A 16,525-nucleotide genomic window follows, 5' to 3' on the forward strand; every position below is an offset into this window, starting at 1 on the left:
ATGGCTACAAAATATGATGAGGTCATCCTTGAGATGAAGCAGCAAAGTTCAGACATTGCAGGCCTTCGAAAGCGTGTGGAAAAACTTGAGATCACGGTAAAAGAGCAAGAAATCGACAAACTTAGGAAAGACTTGAATGACATCGATCAGTACGGCAGACGCCTGAATTTGGATGTGCATGGTCTGCCGCATCATGTCAATGAAAACTTGCTAGAAAAGTTGAACTGCTTAGCGGTTGATCTCGAGCTTCCAAAAGTTTCTAAACAGGACATTGAAGCCGTCCACCGCATTCCGTTGAAAGTCAGGGCTGACTCAATTGACGATGAAAAGGAAACAATCGGTACAGAAAAATCAGAAAAAGTCCCACCTATAGCCTGGTTCGCTTCACATCTCGCGTGACCAGAGATGCTTGGCTCGGGAAAAAAACGCAACTGAGAAAGTCAAAATCAAAAATTTACCTGAATGAAAATCTCACAGCACAGAACAAAAAGCTTTTCTGGCATATGAAGACGCGGGCGGCTGAAAAGGAGTACAAGTTCGCCTGGCACAAGAATGGAAAATTCTTCGTGCATCGTGGTCCTCGTGATCGAGTCATTAGGGTTATCACAATGCATGACCTTGACAGAATAAGATAATCTAGAAGTATGGCTTTTTATGCGCATTCTTCAAGATGGCAATCCCTTTTCAGGAAAGCAAGTACTACGACAAGCTTTCCTTCAGACAGAGCAGAGAGTTACGTGATAGAAATCAGATTCTTTGTTTCATTTGAACGCACAAAGTTTAAAAAGCAAACACGAATCTGTCTGCATGCTTCTACATGAAATACTGCATGAATTTGATATTTTAGCGTTCTCTGAGACTTGGTTCCGCGACGAATACGACGCTGTACACTTCTCAGGCTATAAGTGTTCTTCACTGTCCCGAAAACATAAGAAAGGGGGTGGTGTCGCTATTTATGTAAAACACGATCTATGCTTTGATGTAATTTCTGAGTTTTCTGTAATACACGAGCACTATGAGTCCCTCATGATCAAGTGTGCGAATACTATATTTGTGGTTATTTACAGGCCTCCATCCGGTGTTGTATCCATGTTATTAGATTTCATTGAATGTATGTTGGATTTTTGTACACAGCTTGGCACTCCCCTCATTGTAACGGGTGATCTTAATATTAACCTGCTTTCAATGGACCGATCCAAACAAGCGTTTCTGGATGTTTTTTTTTCGTTTGGCTACGAAAATGTTATTAATGTTCCAACCAGGGTGACGAACAATTCCGAAAGCCTACTTGACTTGTGTTTTACAACGCGACTAATTGGATTAGTGTCGGGTGTCCTCATCTCTGATGTAAGCGATCACATGCCTATTTTCCTGTTTTTTACACGTGAGACGAAAGTGTACCGACAGCGCAAAAATGACACACACTCACAGTACAGATTGATAACCAAGAACACGATTGCTGATTTTGAAGCGTCAGTCAGCAAAGTGGAATGGTCCGAACTATACGCATTGACGGATCCTGTCAAGGCATTCACTCACTTTCTCGGCGTAATCAAAGACCTTTATCACAAAGCTTTCCCTCTAAGAGAAGCTACAAGAAGCAAGAAATGCAGGAAACCGTGGGTTGGCACCGCCCTTCTAAAACGCACAAAGGAACGTGATAGACTATTCGCTACTTTTATAAAGACAAGACAACCAGAATACTTAATGAACTACAAGAAGATCAGGAATAAATTGGGCCGTGATATAAAGCTGGCAAGAGAGAGGTACTATGAGAATAAGTTCACTCATATTCTTAATGATCCAAAAAAAGTTTGGAAAACATTGAATGATCTGCTTCCGAACAGCGACCGTAATCCTGTTTTTGAAATTATGGATAAAGGAGTATCTTTCACAGGGTCTGCGCTGGCCGATAAGTTTAATCAGCATTTCTTACAATGTGGAGCGTCTGATGCGTTTGATGCTGATAGCCCAAGTTACAGGTCTTATATTCCATGTAGTATGAGCAGATCGCTATTTCTTGCACCGACAGATGAGGCTGAAATAAGTAGCTTATTTCTAAAGTTAAAGAATTCCACAGCATGTGGTGTAGATGACATAAAGGCAGAACCAATAAAAGCTGTGGCGCTGCATATTTGTAAAGTGATGTCACACATATGCAATTTAATTTTGTGCACTGGCGCATTCCCCGATGAATTAAAGATCGCACGGGTATCGGTAGTTTTTAAAGGGGGAGACAGAAATGACGTGAACAACTACAGACCGATTTCAGTTCTCCCAATCTTCTCCAAAATAGTAGAGCAGGTCATTAACGAAAGAATTTTAAATTTCTGTACTCAAAATAATATTATAACAGAAAAGCAATACGGTTTCCGAAAACACCAATGTACTGAAATGGCGCTGCTAACGATCAAAGAAAAAATAATAAGCAACTTTGAGGACAAGCTGTACACAATAGGAATATTTCCTGACTTTAAAAAGGCATTCGATTACATTAAACACGATATCTTGTTACAAAAGTTAAGTGAGTACGGCATTAGGGGAACTGCTCTTAACCTAATTAAAAATTATTTAACCAACCGACTACAGTACACATACATTTGTCATTCCAAATCGGCAATGGGTGAAATCAAATACGGTGTTCCGCAGGGGTCCATCCTAGGGCCACTTCTTTTTTTATTATACATTAATGACATCACAAACGTTCCTCTAACACCTGACATAATCATGTATGCTGATGACACTAATATATTCTTTTCTGGTGGAAACTTGCTTACTCTCGAGGAAGAAGCAAATATTTGGCTCAGTAATCTTTCAGACTGGCTTAGACGAAATAAATTGGAATTAAACACTAAAAAGACAAAATACATCATTTTTCGGCCTCGTAACAAAGGTATTGATGATAGCTTAGTATTACAATTCCGTGATGAAGTCATTATACGCTCTACGTGCCAGAGGTTCCTTGGTGTTACGTTTGAAGAAAACTTAAACTGGTCCAGTCATGTCGGCAACATTAAAACCAGCATTGCAAGATCCATCGGTGTTATTAATAAATTAAAACGTCTATTACCTTCTAGATTAAAAAAACAATTATACTATAGCCTAGTGCATTCGCGCCTCCAATATTGTTTATCTGTGTGGTGTACCACAACGAAAACTAACATCCATAGTTTACTAACCTTACAGAAACGCATGATTCGGGTAATTGAGAATGCGCCCTATAGAAGCCACTCCGCTCCGCTTTTCAAGAAGAATTGTATTTTAACATTAGAAAACCTTATTAACAAAAAAACAGCCATTGCAATATTTAAAGAGGTAAGACTCAATGAAAGCGCCTTTTTTAAAACATACCTCCCGAATGAACATAAATATAACACAAGGCAATTAATTTACAACAAGGGCAAGATCCGTACCAATTACGGCATGCAAAAGCAGGCATTCATAGTTGCAGATTTTTTGAATCATCACCCTGGCTTACTCACTATAATAAATGAATCACCGTCCCTAAACATTTTGAAAAAAAAAGTGAACATGTATTTGCTGTCGCTTCAGGTATGACTTCTCATTCTTTTGTACACAAATCAAATTCAGTATTTCTGTTACATATTTCATGTACTTTTCATTTTTTTGTATATGTATCTTCTTTGTGTACCATGCTTGCCCGGTGTGCTTGAGTGTTTTGTGCACTGGGAATGGGTCGGGGAAGGGGATTGACACTTAGTCAGGCATTCGTGCCTTTTTGTCAGCCTCTTTGACAGAGATTCTTTGTATTTTATTTCTGTCAAAATAAACATTCATTCATTCAAGTGCGCCTGGTCCTGATGGCATTACCTATTCTACCTTGCGCCATCTAGGCCCTCGAGCGACTGAAGCGCTTCTGGCTTTATACAATCTCTCGTGGTCCTCGGGAACTGTGCCTGCACATTGGAAGACAAGCGAAATTGTGGCATTATTGAAACCAGGCAAGACACCCCATGCTATGCATTCCTACAGGCCTGTGACGCTTGCCAGTTGCATAGGTAAAACCATGGAACGCATGGTTTTGAAGCGCCTGGAGTGGTTTTTGGAGAAGCGTAATATATATCCAGACGGAATGACAGGTTCCCGAAAGGGTAGGTCGTCAATCGACAGCGTCATTGACCTAGTAACAACTGTTGAACATCAGAAACGTCGCCGTCGATTAACGGCTGCTGTCTTTCTAGAGATCAAGGGTGCTTTTGACAACGTTCTCCATGATGCAATTTTAAATGCCCTAGAAGAATGTGGCGTCGGGGGACGTATGCATCAATGGATAGCCAGCTATCTTCAAGAGAGAACGATATTCATGACAACTCCAGACGGTGAAACAAAGAACCACCCCGTCTATCGTGGAGTGCCTCAAGGAGGTGTATTGAGCCCAACCTTATTTAATATCGTTCTCATTGGACTGGTCAAAGAACATGCACGCACAGTCTCGGTCTCTGTGTATGCAGACGACCTCTGTATATGGACCACGAGCTTAACGCGCTTACAAGTGCAAACGAAGCTGCAGCGCGCGGTGTCAATAACGTCGACATACCTAAACAGTCGCGGACTGCAGCTCTCACCGGAAAAAAGTGCAACCATGGCATTTACACGAAAGTCAATGGCCTGCTACCCCGTTATGATTGATGGGAAGATTATACCTTCAGTAACCCACTACAAGTTTCTCGGAGTCATCATCGACCGTGACTTATCTTGGTCGAAGCACCTCTCTGGATTAAGGAAAAAGCTAGACAGCTTTACTCAGATCATTCGACATATGTCTGGAAAATCATGGGGGCCATCCAAGTCATCTCTTCTGCAGCTCTACCAGGCACTTTTTGTTGGCTACTTCCGCTACAGTGCGCCTGTACTTTCTCGGGTTAGTACAACTGCTGTACGCACACTTGAAAGTGCTCAGGCTCGTGCACGGAGAATTTGCTTAGGACTACCACGATGTGCGTCTACTTGGAGCACTATTGCAGAGGCACGTGCGTGCCCAGCTCGAGTTTATCTGCAACATGAGCCATTTCGAGTGCATCTAAGGGTACTGACTAGACACAGGAACCATCCACTCACGAACGTCACAAGCGTACGGCCTGTGTCCGCCTACTCAGAAGCCGTGTTGTCGCAGCAAGACTTATTGCCGTCGGACTTCGAACCGTATGACATACCCGACGTTCCACTCTGGACGATGGCAAAGCCAACGGTGAGGCTCTCAATCCCTGGAATAACGAAGAAGTCGAAGATGCCGCTTGCTGGCCTCAAGCATATCGCGCTATCATACATTGCTTACATGTATGGATACTACGAACATATTTTTACAGATGGTTCTGTGACACAGACCTCTTCCGCGGTGGCCTACACGGTGCCAGAAATGGGGATCGCACAACTTTTCAAGATAGGACACAGGACGTCGTCTACAGCAGCTGAGTTGACCGGAGTTCGAGAAGCAGTTCGCTGCATACTGCAACAAAGTCTCGAGAAGTGGACAGTATTCTGCGACTCAAAACCAGCACTGCAACTCATTAGCAATTATATGAGTGACAGAACCGCATATAGTCCCCTGGTTTTTGGCATCATGTATCTGCTTGCTGAGGCGTCTCATTCCGGACATACCATCGTGCTGCAGTGGATTCCTGGCCATTGTGGAATAGCTGGAAACGAACAGGCTGACGCAGAAGCAAAACAGGCGCACACTGACGGAACTATTATAAATATTTATTTTTCCCGGTATTACATTAACGCCTTGCTGCATACCTCCCTTAGAACTTCTACGGCGCGACATTGGGACAACCCCGAACATCGACAAGAGCGCCTCCATAGACTTGACGCTGGATTACAATTCCGGCTTCCACTTCGGTTGCGGAGAAGCCAGGAAACACTCATTCATCGATTACGGCTGGGTGTGGCATACACCAACCGATACCTTCACAAGATTGGCCAAACACGGGACCCTGAATGTAGCGTATGTCACACTGTCGAGACAATACCTCACGTACTTTGCGTGTGCCCTCAATATGCGGCCGAACGAAGAACATTTAAATCTACAGTTGACAGCTTGGACTCCCGCCCCTTTTCAGAAGAAAAGCTTTTGGGCGCGTGGAGGAGTGTTTACTGTGCCCATCGTGCCATAAAATCACTTTTGAACTTTTTAAGTGAGGCTGGTTTAGACGATCGCCTCTAGAAACTGTGAGACGTGCAGCCAGTGCGAAATGTGTTTGCGCAATAACTTTTTGTATGGACAAGATTACTCTTACGTGTATTGCGTCTACAGTGCGCATCCGCATAATGGACAACGTGTATATAGTATCTCATTGTACCATAACATAATCACCCGCCACCTACCTTTCCCTGTATTTCCCACTTCCCCTTTCCCCAGTGAGGAGTAGCAGGCTAGAGACACGCTCTCCAGGCCGACCTCTCCTCCTTTCTCTCCATTAAAATCTACTCTACTTCAGCGGAAGGCAAACTGGATGCTTGTCTCCCACCTAACCTCTCGGAATTTCGCACCTAGTTTCTCTCTTTTTCTTAAGCCATATCAGCTGAGAACATTTTCTTTTGATACGAGGCTGCCAAAGTAACTTTTTGTGGGAAGCTATATATGCACTGAAGCTCTTAGGGCCTTCGAGCGTACATATTAGGTTAATATAGTGTTACTTTGAACCGCTGTGTGTGGGCGCAGTTTACTGTGTGTGATCCCAATTTCTCTCCTTATACATGACTACTTGCACTTTCTGTTCTCCTAATCTCTTCTCCCGAACCAGATTAGCCAACCATACTTATCTCAGGTTAACATGCCTAACTTTCTAAGCAGCCACGGTTCTTCTCTTGAAGGCAATGTGTAAAAAAAATGAGTGACTCAAATAAATAAACATTCACATGATCTCTAGCCTAAACTGACCAAGTCTAGCAGTGTTTATGCACGCCATTGGGACTATGACGTAAGTGTGCAGAAATGAGCACATGGTAATCCGTCGTCGGTTTCGATGTTGTCAAGAGTCAAAGAAAAATCCCGTGGTTATCGTCGGAAAAGAGTCCCTTTTTGCCGCGTAAAAGCGAGTGGTTGTTTAGGGAGAAGCTATATTAGTTATTGAACTTAATCTCTTTGCTGGATAGCTTAGCAATGAAGTATACCTTGCAGTCAAAGTCCATTTCGACTTCAGAATGCCAAGTAACGGTTTCCCGTTTTACTGGTATTTTCCAGCGAAAGGCTCTAGATTTGACATCCAAGCTGACCACATTGTTATGTTTCTCGCGCAGTATTTCGAACTAACTGTCTCTCTTTACGTTAATCAGGAGATCTAAGAGCGTTACATCAAAGGTAAAAGCGTTGTGAAGTAATTATTCATGTGTTATGTGCAAATTCCCACACAAGGAAGAACTTGATCTGTAGGGAATTTCTTCCAAGCGGTTGCGTCGCAGATTTCCCATGCGTTCTTTCAGTCGTATAGTTTTTTACACTCAGACTCAGAGATTAAAGTCAGTTTTATCGCGGTAGCAATTATAGAAACACTCAATTTGCGTTTGCGTCGTTTGCACCGTCATCGTGCTGTACGCACTATCACGATCCAGCACGTGGAGAGTAGGGCGGTCGCCACAGACGAGCCGTAAATTTGGCTGCAAAATGGACGATGCGTAGTGGACGCACTGGAACGCTTTTCTTAATCGGCCCGACCCATGAAGGCGCTGCTGCAGCTAGGGCAGCGTTGTGAACGGCGCGGTTGGCAGGATCGTTCTGCGCGCGCAAGTTGCTGTTCCTGCCGAGCACCTCTGTGCAGTCCACAACATGGCGCACACGCTGGCCTGAGTGTAGTGCAGTTGAATTCCAGCTCCTTTCATTGTGCGCTGACAAAAAGCCGATGCATCATCTCCTGCTCCGTCCAGGCGCGATGCGGTGACACCGCCGCCGGCATTCCTGATCGCCGGCATTCCTGATTCCTGCCGGCGTTGTGAGACGCCAGGTGCCTGTCGTGGTGATGTTTCTATTGCGCACCAATAGTTATTTCACGTGCTACGTCGCGCCATGTCTCCTCTTCATATTGACAAAACGCCCTGTGAAAAGCTGGAGCACAACGAGCTAGAGCACCACCTTGCCATTCGTTTCAATGTGTCTCCTTCGAGCGAAAGTACAATTTCTTTGAAGTTTATGCTATTCATTTAAGCTATTCAAATGACTGAGTGTCATTTTATCTATTTTTTAGTTACCTGCATCGCCCCGTAGGACATTACAGCAGGGCCTTTACAGAGTTGAATAAATACATGAACAAATTATTTCATGCGTGGAAAAAAGCATAATTTTCTGTGATGTGGAAACTCTAATGAATTTAACGTTTATGTTGACATTACTTGCTTGCTTTATGTGTGCAGATTTATATCAATTATGTTGAAAGATATTATTCGGGTGATCGAGACAACTATACCATAACAAGTAAAACCTTCGGCAGCATGACTTCATTTTCTTTTCTTTTCTTTCTTTCGTTCTTTCTTTAATAATTTTGTTGACAGGGCATCCAAGGCCAACGCATGTCTGGCAAAAGTTGTGCATCAACATCTGCCTGTGCCTGCAAGGGCGCATTCAAAGCTGTATACAACCTAATTAAAATGTACGTAGCAGATGAGCAAAAATGGAAAATTAAAAGCAAATAGAATTGCATTGAAAATACACCACAGGGAGAAAATTATACTGCAACAATATAGAAAAGCGAAAGAAGAAAAACGCAGCTATTTGTGAAAATCAGTACTAATAAAGATGATGTGTTCTTTGCTATAATTTAATATACGCGACATTTATAAATATTTATACCCTTAGCCTCCATATATAAAAAATATGTTTTTGTTTCTATTCTTAAGGCTCGTTAGGCCGATTATATTGCGTAAATGTCTGCTTAGGCACGTTGATAGAAAATGGTTCGTTCAAAATCACCAAAGAGAAACAGTGCAAACGTTCTCATGAAAACAAGCTGTTGTGGTGCCATTTAACCTAGGACGTTCACGTTAAATTATCAAGAAAGTTTGATGTCATAATTACAGCGAAACAAACAGTTCGACATAGAAATGAGAGCGAAGTAAATAGCACTGTGCCATGTTTTCTGCAGCCGCCAATATTATGGAGCTGCCGTGTGAGCGAGCACACGAGGTCAAGGGGGCTTTGCGAGGCGGGCAAACGATCCAGATATTGTTTTCTTGTAACGCTTGGCAGACCATCGTGGACTTACCGCGTGCCTATTCTGCTATTGCTGCCAATGACATCGTCGTTTGCGTTCCTATACTTCCGAAGGGCGTGCCCGGAAGACAGGCGAGGAATAAACTGGTGAGAAAAAGCAAACGGCCTTGTTCGTCCCACTTGCGCGCCGTGTGCTGCTTGTTACGTTTTCTGGCTTCCACGAGGTATGGCCTCGACCTGATGTCGACGCCAGGCGACACCATTAATCTAGCACTATAGTGACGTGGCCGCAAGACACAATTTGATTGGATGGCTGCGTAGTATCTGTTTGCTCAGCGATCAGTGAGATTCCAGCTACTTTTCCATCCCGCCAAATGCGTATCACTGTGACGCACGAATCAAGGTCACTGCTGCCGTATAGCAAGGCGCAACAAGCGCATTAGAAAGAAATGCTTTCGGGCTCAACATTTCTTTCCTGTGGAGAAGGGCCTTGGCAATCCAAGAGCACCACGAGTGGTGTAAGATACGTGTCTGCGAGTTTATTACAGTCACGCAAACAATGTGGGTCGTGGATGCGATGTATATGACCCTCAGAATCCGGGTCATTGTCAAACAACGGAATTTGCGCTACACCAGTCAGATTGACGCTGCGCTAATTTTACTGCTGGTGTCGGTTACATTTTCGGCCACCGCCTGTGCGCAGCAACGAGATGGGACCGATCGCGCTGTCAACGATTTCACAGCGTTTTCGAAAAGGGTTTTACACTAACCGTGATGTTTACAAATGCGTGTCTCGGGGAAATATCATTCATGGTTGGCAGATTGACTTCACCCAAGAAATTCAACTTCTATTCCTCTCTGAGGTACGCTTTGCTGCTGTCTAACAACTCAAAATTTACTACCGGTGCATAGGCTCCCCTCGTGACCACTTCCTATTATTGCATGGAAATTAACGTGGCGACCAAAAAGACAGGTGTATATCATTTTCATATGCATTAAAAATCGTCTAGTTGAACGTTATCTAGCGTAGTCGCGTCACTTGAACAAATACGATATAACCAGTGGTAAATTCAATGCGTGAAACACATTAAATTAAAAACACCATATACTGTACCTCGTGATGACTTGTCAGGCTGATGACTTGTCAGACAAGGGGCCAATGAAAACGTTAAAAGTTTCCCAAAAGAACTAAAACGAAAACGCACCATTGTAAAGAGCGCGCTTGTTTGTTGCCTCACTGTGTCCGTATTTTCGCACTGCAGTACGACGTATGCCACTGTCATTAGGTGGGTTCTTCCTGCTTTCTTTGTCATAGACAAACTGAGAGTCTTGCATGTCGAATCTTGGACTCTTCCAGAATACCTGCAGCCACACATGACTAATAGTAAAAGATAAAGAAATTACAGTCCAGTCCGCTTGAAAACGATGCGCACAGATCTTGGAATGAAGACCTGAACACATCATTTTGAACCAATTAGCTACGCAAGAGGTTCTGTTTAGCAATTCGAATATTGTCAGACAGTCACACTATAAAAGAAGTTATGTCTTACTGGCTAATGTGATACATATATACATAAGACACTGTCTCACTAGCTAAAGAAAGAAATTTTTAATATGAACAGCATCGAAAAACAGTATTTATTTCAATGAGAAAATGTATGTATTGCCCTAGTTATAGTCTTTACAAAAACTCTGTGGGTGCAAACAATGCGAAAGCCTAGATGAACACTCCTGTGTCACACCCTCTCGAATGCTTAGACTTTGCTATAAAGTGAGTTCGAGATCCTCCTCCTGGCCTCATACTCCGTTCATACTATTGCAGTGACTGCTACGATGGCTCCTCGCTTCATTAAATTTGTATATACCCACGTTCTGTAATACCAGAGCCACACACGACTGTATTGTACGTTACGACTGTATTGATATGACTTCTTGTGCATACATTCAGGCCATGTTTAGTAATTTTCTTAGTGTTTTAACTTGACCAAAGCATTTCGTGCGACCATTTAATAGGATGCGGCATTTGCATACAAACACTAGCAAGATTCTCAAGCCGTGAATAAAGTGTAGCGTGTCATAAGGAAACAAACTCAGACGAAGCAAAGGCCGCGCTTAGTAGCTACAAATGCTCACTGCACACAAGGGGGCGAGCAAAAAGAAATTGCTCTGAATTTGAAAAATAAATTAAGCAGGTCGAACACAGATTTTCACATCTCTGTGAAGCGAAGCTTTACGTGAAGGGCTTAATGAAACGATGCGTTTCTTTTTCATTTCATTCCAGCGTATTAGGCTCAACGGGACCTGGCGCACACATGTTCTCTCGCGCACCCGTGAGAGAACAGTTTCAATTGCCTTAGAATATACAGTTTTGTAGTTGCCTTCTATTTTTGCATGTTTTCTTATTTCCTTCAAATGTGCCCTCCACTTCTTCGCCAATTGCCCATTGTGCGCATGCACCTTGGTATGGAAATCAGCATTCTTTTCATCAACACGCGGCATTCATCTCAAGGAGGTGGTTCATGTTAATAAGATAGAAGTATACGTGCAATTGTAGCTTAATGGTAAAGAAAGACATAAAATGTCTGGAAGGGTTTGCTTTATTAAAGGAATTGTCCTCTTGACAAACATATGTTTGCTACAATGGAAATATTCGGTATCATTTCCTTTTATCACTGAGTAGTTACTTAAAAAGCAAGCGAGAAGTCTGGACATCCATAAGGGTACAGAAGAGACAATATCGATTTCTTGCACGGCAAGGGAGCTGCAAGTGCACCTCACTCGAATCAGAAGTACAGGTTTCTCGCAGTCTCTTCTGCTGAACGGAAGGTGCCTCAGCCCGGACACGATCCGCGTGTGTCTACAACGGACATGCAGATTCTGTCTTGACTTTACCGAAAGAGCGGGAATGCACGGCCGCGCTCTCTGACGAACTTGGGGAGCTTCGTTGCCGAGATTACCCGTGTGGCGCAAGACCTCGTCGACCAGCACACGAACCTCAGTCTTTTGTGCGGTGCTCTTGCACAGATGCATGATGGAGTGATGCTGTTTCTCTGTAGTGACAATGAAGATATAGATGCACCACTCGAGAGAGACTACATGAAGTTGAGCTGTTCATTCGAAAAACAACACTAAATTGCCAACCATAGCGGTGACCACGATCGTCGGTAGCCTAATATCATAGCATTGGCCAATTCGGTGGTGTACTAACTATACATGAGGAAGAGCATGTTGCAAACTAAGCTAGTCCTACCTACATGCGAGATGGCACAACGCCGTTGAGGCGATGCGTACGATCTAACTGCAACTCCCATTTCGGTATTAAATTGGCGAGAACGTAGGTGAAAGTTCACACAAAGGAAATGCGTCTCACACCTTTCAATATCGTCCTAACAACAATTCAAGAAAAACGGCCATAAACTGAGAAATATAACCAATTAACTGTTTAGTTCTTGTTCTCATTGCTACTTACAGATCTTGACACACAACATTGGGCTGTCTCTCATTGTGTGCGTCAATCTGCACTGGACATCTTATTCTCATAACACGTATTCCTGGGTAAAATTGAACGTAATAGGTCAGTATTTAAGCAAGCTGTTATGTGGAGGCACAAAGCCTATTTTTCAGGCAATGCTTGCTCATAACAAGAGCCCTGTTGTGCGAGTATGCGCCGTTAGTTGAACATCTTATGAATAAAGAGTGACACAATTCAACTGGGCGCACATCATTCTGACAGCCGGCGAGACGTTAATCAATTCATAATCAAGGCTGCAATTGGTAGGTGCGTTTTGCCACTCCTTTGCACAACTAGAGGCTCGCAATGGTCTACACCATAAAGAATGAATGCGCGATTGCAGATTGTAACAAAATTGGCGTTATGTCATATTGTCAGCGCTTCTGAATTCACCTCAATCAAGATTTCATTATTTTTGTCCGAGTTTCTTGCGTCATTTTCAATTCATTCAATTCCGCCAACTTGTGAATAAACAGACAGTTCTAGAATAACGTTTGCAACCAAACGTAAACGCATTACGTATGTAAGGACGTAGTGTTGCCCTCACTGCGCATGCTCCGAACGTTATTGGGTTTCTGTGGTTTACGTGCACTATTTATAGCGTGCGTTATTTCGCTAGTTTACCGTTCGTAATGTTTATGTACGCAAAGAAGTAGCGTTTTTGATCATGCTGGCACCGATTGCTTCAGCTTCAGCATGACCTCTTGTCGTGGCTACGCTCTCGTTCTCGTCAAGCTCCAGTAACTATGCAAATAACAGGGTGTCTACCAACCGGGAATTCTCGGGAATTTTGAGTAGTCTGGAAAAACTCAGGGGAAACTCAGGGAATTTGTGCTTCTATCAGGGAAAATTACCTGTAGTCTTTTTAGAGGGTCAAAAGTCGTGGTAATGCTGGCTCGAGAAACAGACAAGAATCGTAACGAATCGTCTTCGGCTGGAGGAGTTGCCAGTGTACAGTCAACGACCGACTTTCCGGATTCCCGATAACTCGGACGGCTTCGCGGCACCACCACATACCCCAAAGAGTCAATGTATCATAACGTCTGAAATTTCAGACGCAAGAACTCTTCGCCGTCCGATTTTCTAAACGTTTTGCGTGATCGCAGGTCCGAGACGGCATTAATGAAAACCACCACCGCTGCTATTTTGAATACCTCGCCGCCTTGAACCGGTGCTCTCGCACGCAGATCCGCTGGCAGCCGTAGCCACCACTGCGGCAACGCTAGGCCTAGCTGCTTCGACGTTCGATATTAAGCTTCTTGTCGTTCGGTGCCGTGTTTCTTAATTTCTCCGCTGAGAGCAATAATTTTGTCTTCGAAGCTCGGAAAGCACGGCGTATTGTATAATGCTCTTTTCCGAAAGTCTGCTTCGCCTCAGTACAGTAATGTAACGCGGTGAAGCGTAACAAGCGTAAGAAGGGTCAATTGTCGCGGGACACTGTAGGTATTCCTGAATTTTACAAGTGTGCACCCACCCTCACCTGTCACAGTAGGAGCACCGATATGCCTAATAAGTGCACTGACAGGCATTCAGAGCTTTTTCAGACGTACACGTGTCGATTTTAGCCCTTAAGGGCAGTAAAAGACATTAATTTATTTTTTCGGACTGCCAGATTTTTCGGTGGTTTTCGCGGCCCCTAGGGGGTCCGAAAAATTGGACGTTGACTGTAAATTAACCAAGAGTATTCTTCAAATGGTCCGTGGGGCGAACGCGCGGCGAAAGGAGGACGAGAACAGAAAGGATCGACGCACTGAGGAATGAACGGGGAATTAAGTATGCGACCGCTTCATTGAAGGAGCCTGAGCTCAAAAAACAAATTGTTGGCTGATGCTGAGATGCAGGTGTCCCTCATCCAAACCAAAATAAACTCTTTAAAGCAGTGAAACACAACAATGAGGCGTCTTGCGCGAGCTGAGAGTACGTCAGGACAGTTGCATGACACTGAGCATGCTATCAGTTGATAGAAATAGCTCATATTCTAAAACATTTGCTTCTGTATGCATCTCCTTTTTATTTGTACTAAAGAATGTCCAACTCGATTTGAAAATTTTTTCGAAGACATTTTATTTGCTGTGAATTTTAATAACCCCTCCCTTATATTCTTTTTTGAATAACATAAACACTACTCCTTAGTATTCAAATTGGATTAAGTCGGTTTTCTTTAAAATTTTTTTCATGTGCTTACTAGAGAGTGACAGCATAGGGCGATATAGCTTCAGCGCGTCTTGACATAAAACATAGTTCTGCATCACCCAGGGAATTTTGCAAAAGCACTCAGGGAAAACCTGGAAAACTCAGGGAAATTGGAAATGTCAACTTGGAAGGCACCCTGAAATAAGATAAGGATAAGAAAAGAGCCGCTTGGGTGAGGGAACAAAAGCGAGTTAATCAGATCTTAGTTGAAATCAAGAAAAAGAAATCGGCATGGGCAGGTCATGCAATGAGGAGGGAAGATAACGGACGGTCATTAAGGTTTACGGACTGGATTCCAAGGGAAGGGAAGCGTAGCAGGGGCGGCAGAAAGTTAGGTGGACGGATGAGATAAAGAAGTTTGCAGGGACCACACGGCCACAATTATTACATGACCAGGGTAGTTGGAGAAGTATGGGAGAGGCCTTTGCCCTGCAGTGGGTGTAACCATACTGATGGTGATGATGATGATGAACTATGCAAATTAGCTTTCGCTTTTTCTAAATTCACCTGAATGTTTACTTATGGGCGCATAGCATGTCCAATTTCTGAGATCGTTCGACGATTCCGGCGTCCGTGTACCTAAACGAGATTCGTCTGCATAGCAGCAAGAGGATGGCTGCTATTGGATTGCTTTGGCTTGGATACGGTTGGCTCAAGGCAGCGGACGGCGCACCATCTTTAACGTCTTCCTTACGTTTGCGTTCGTGCACGTTAAGTCTTGAAGGGACGCGCACTGGGACTTCCATAGAGATTCTCACTATACCGCCTGGAGAGAAATCTGGCGCCATCGTATATGGGAGTTTCTTAATGGGCACCGTGCCGTCATAGGAATGACGGCATATGCGTGTGCGAGGCTTGTGTTGACTGGTGTTGTAAGAGGCTTCGTCTAAAACGTGGATATGGCTATACAAATAACGCGTTCCTGAAGTAAAATCTTCATGAAATGTTTGCATTCACGCAAATTGCATCTTTATTCACCTACAATGGATGACGAAGGGAAGAAAAGCAGCAACAGACGACGAACTGTTTCAGAGCGATCACGAATCTTGTCGTCTGTCCTCCAACTTTAGCGGCCCGCTGATACTTTTTACGTATCATATAATTGTACGTGAAATAACAAGTTCTCATAGTTAAACGAAACATGTTTTTATGTAATAATTAAGCTGAAACAGCTTTTTAGGTGAAGTTTTAGTAGGAAATTAGTCACTGTGACAGAGGGAACGGTGCTTGCCTTGCTTTCCGAGAACGATGCCACTCAGAAGTCACAATATACCGGCATTCCCATGCATACCACACCGCAGCAGCGCCAGATTTATCTCTAGGTAATATAGTGAGAAACTCTATGGGAACGTCCCAGAAAGGTGCTTGCGTTTGACGTACTTAAGGCGAAAAACGCTATTCTAAAATTCTCTACTAACTTTTAGAAACGAGGATAATACTAATGTAACGCCCTTTTTTTCCATTTACATTCATCTCAAATGTTCGTCACAAAGGGTCTTTGTCGGTGCTTGCTTACAGCACGCGCAGACATGCGCGTGCGGTAAGCGTTTGTAAGCGCGTGCTGTAAGTGTAAACAAATGCGCGTGCACGCGCATTTGTTACAATGACAATGTGATTACACTCGTGGACAACTTTTTTTGGTGATGAAGGCTAAG

General features: G+C 43.5%; 1 protein-coding gene across 1 annotated transcript in view; it reads left to right on the forward strand.

Moving 5' to 3' along the window:
• The window catches only part of LOC142570542 (phospholipid-transporting ATPase ABCA3-like), a 117,509-nt gene continuing 100,984 nt past the window's right edge, over positions 1-16,525 (forward strand). Inside the window, exon 1 of the mRNA XM_075678914.1 lies at positions 1-340. Coding sequence (XP_075535029.1) covers positions 1-340 — 340 coding nt within the window. The remainder of the gene's footprint in view (positions 341-16,525) is intronic.

Source organism: Dermacentor variabilis, chromosome 2, assembly GCF_050947875.1.
Source record: "Dermacentor variabilis isolate Ectoservices chromosome 2, ASM5094787v1, whole genome shotgun sequence".
Lineage (NCBI taxonomy): Eukaryota > Metazoa > Arthropoda > Arachnida > Ixodida > Ixodidae > Dermacentor > Dermacentor variabilis.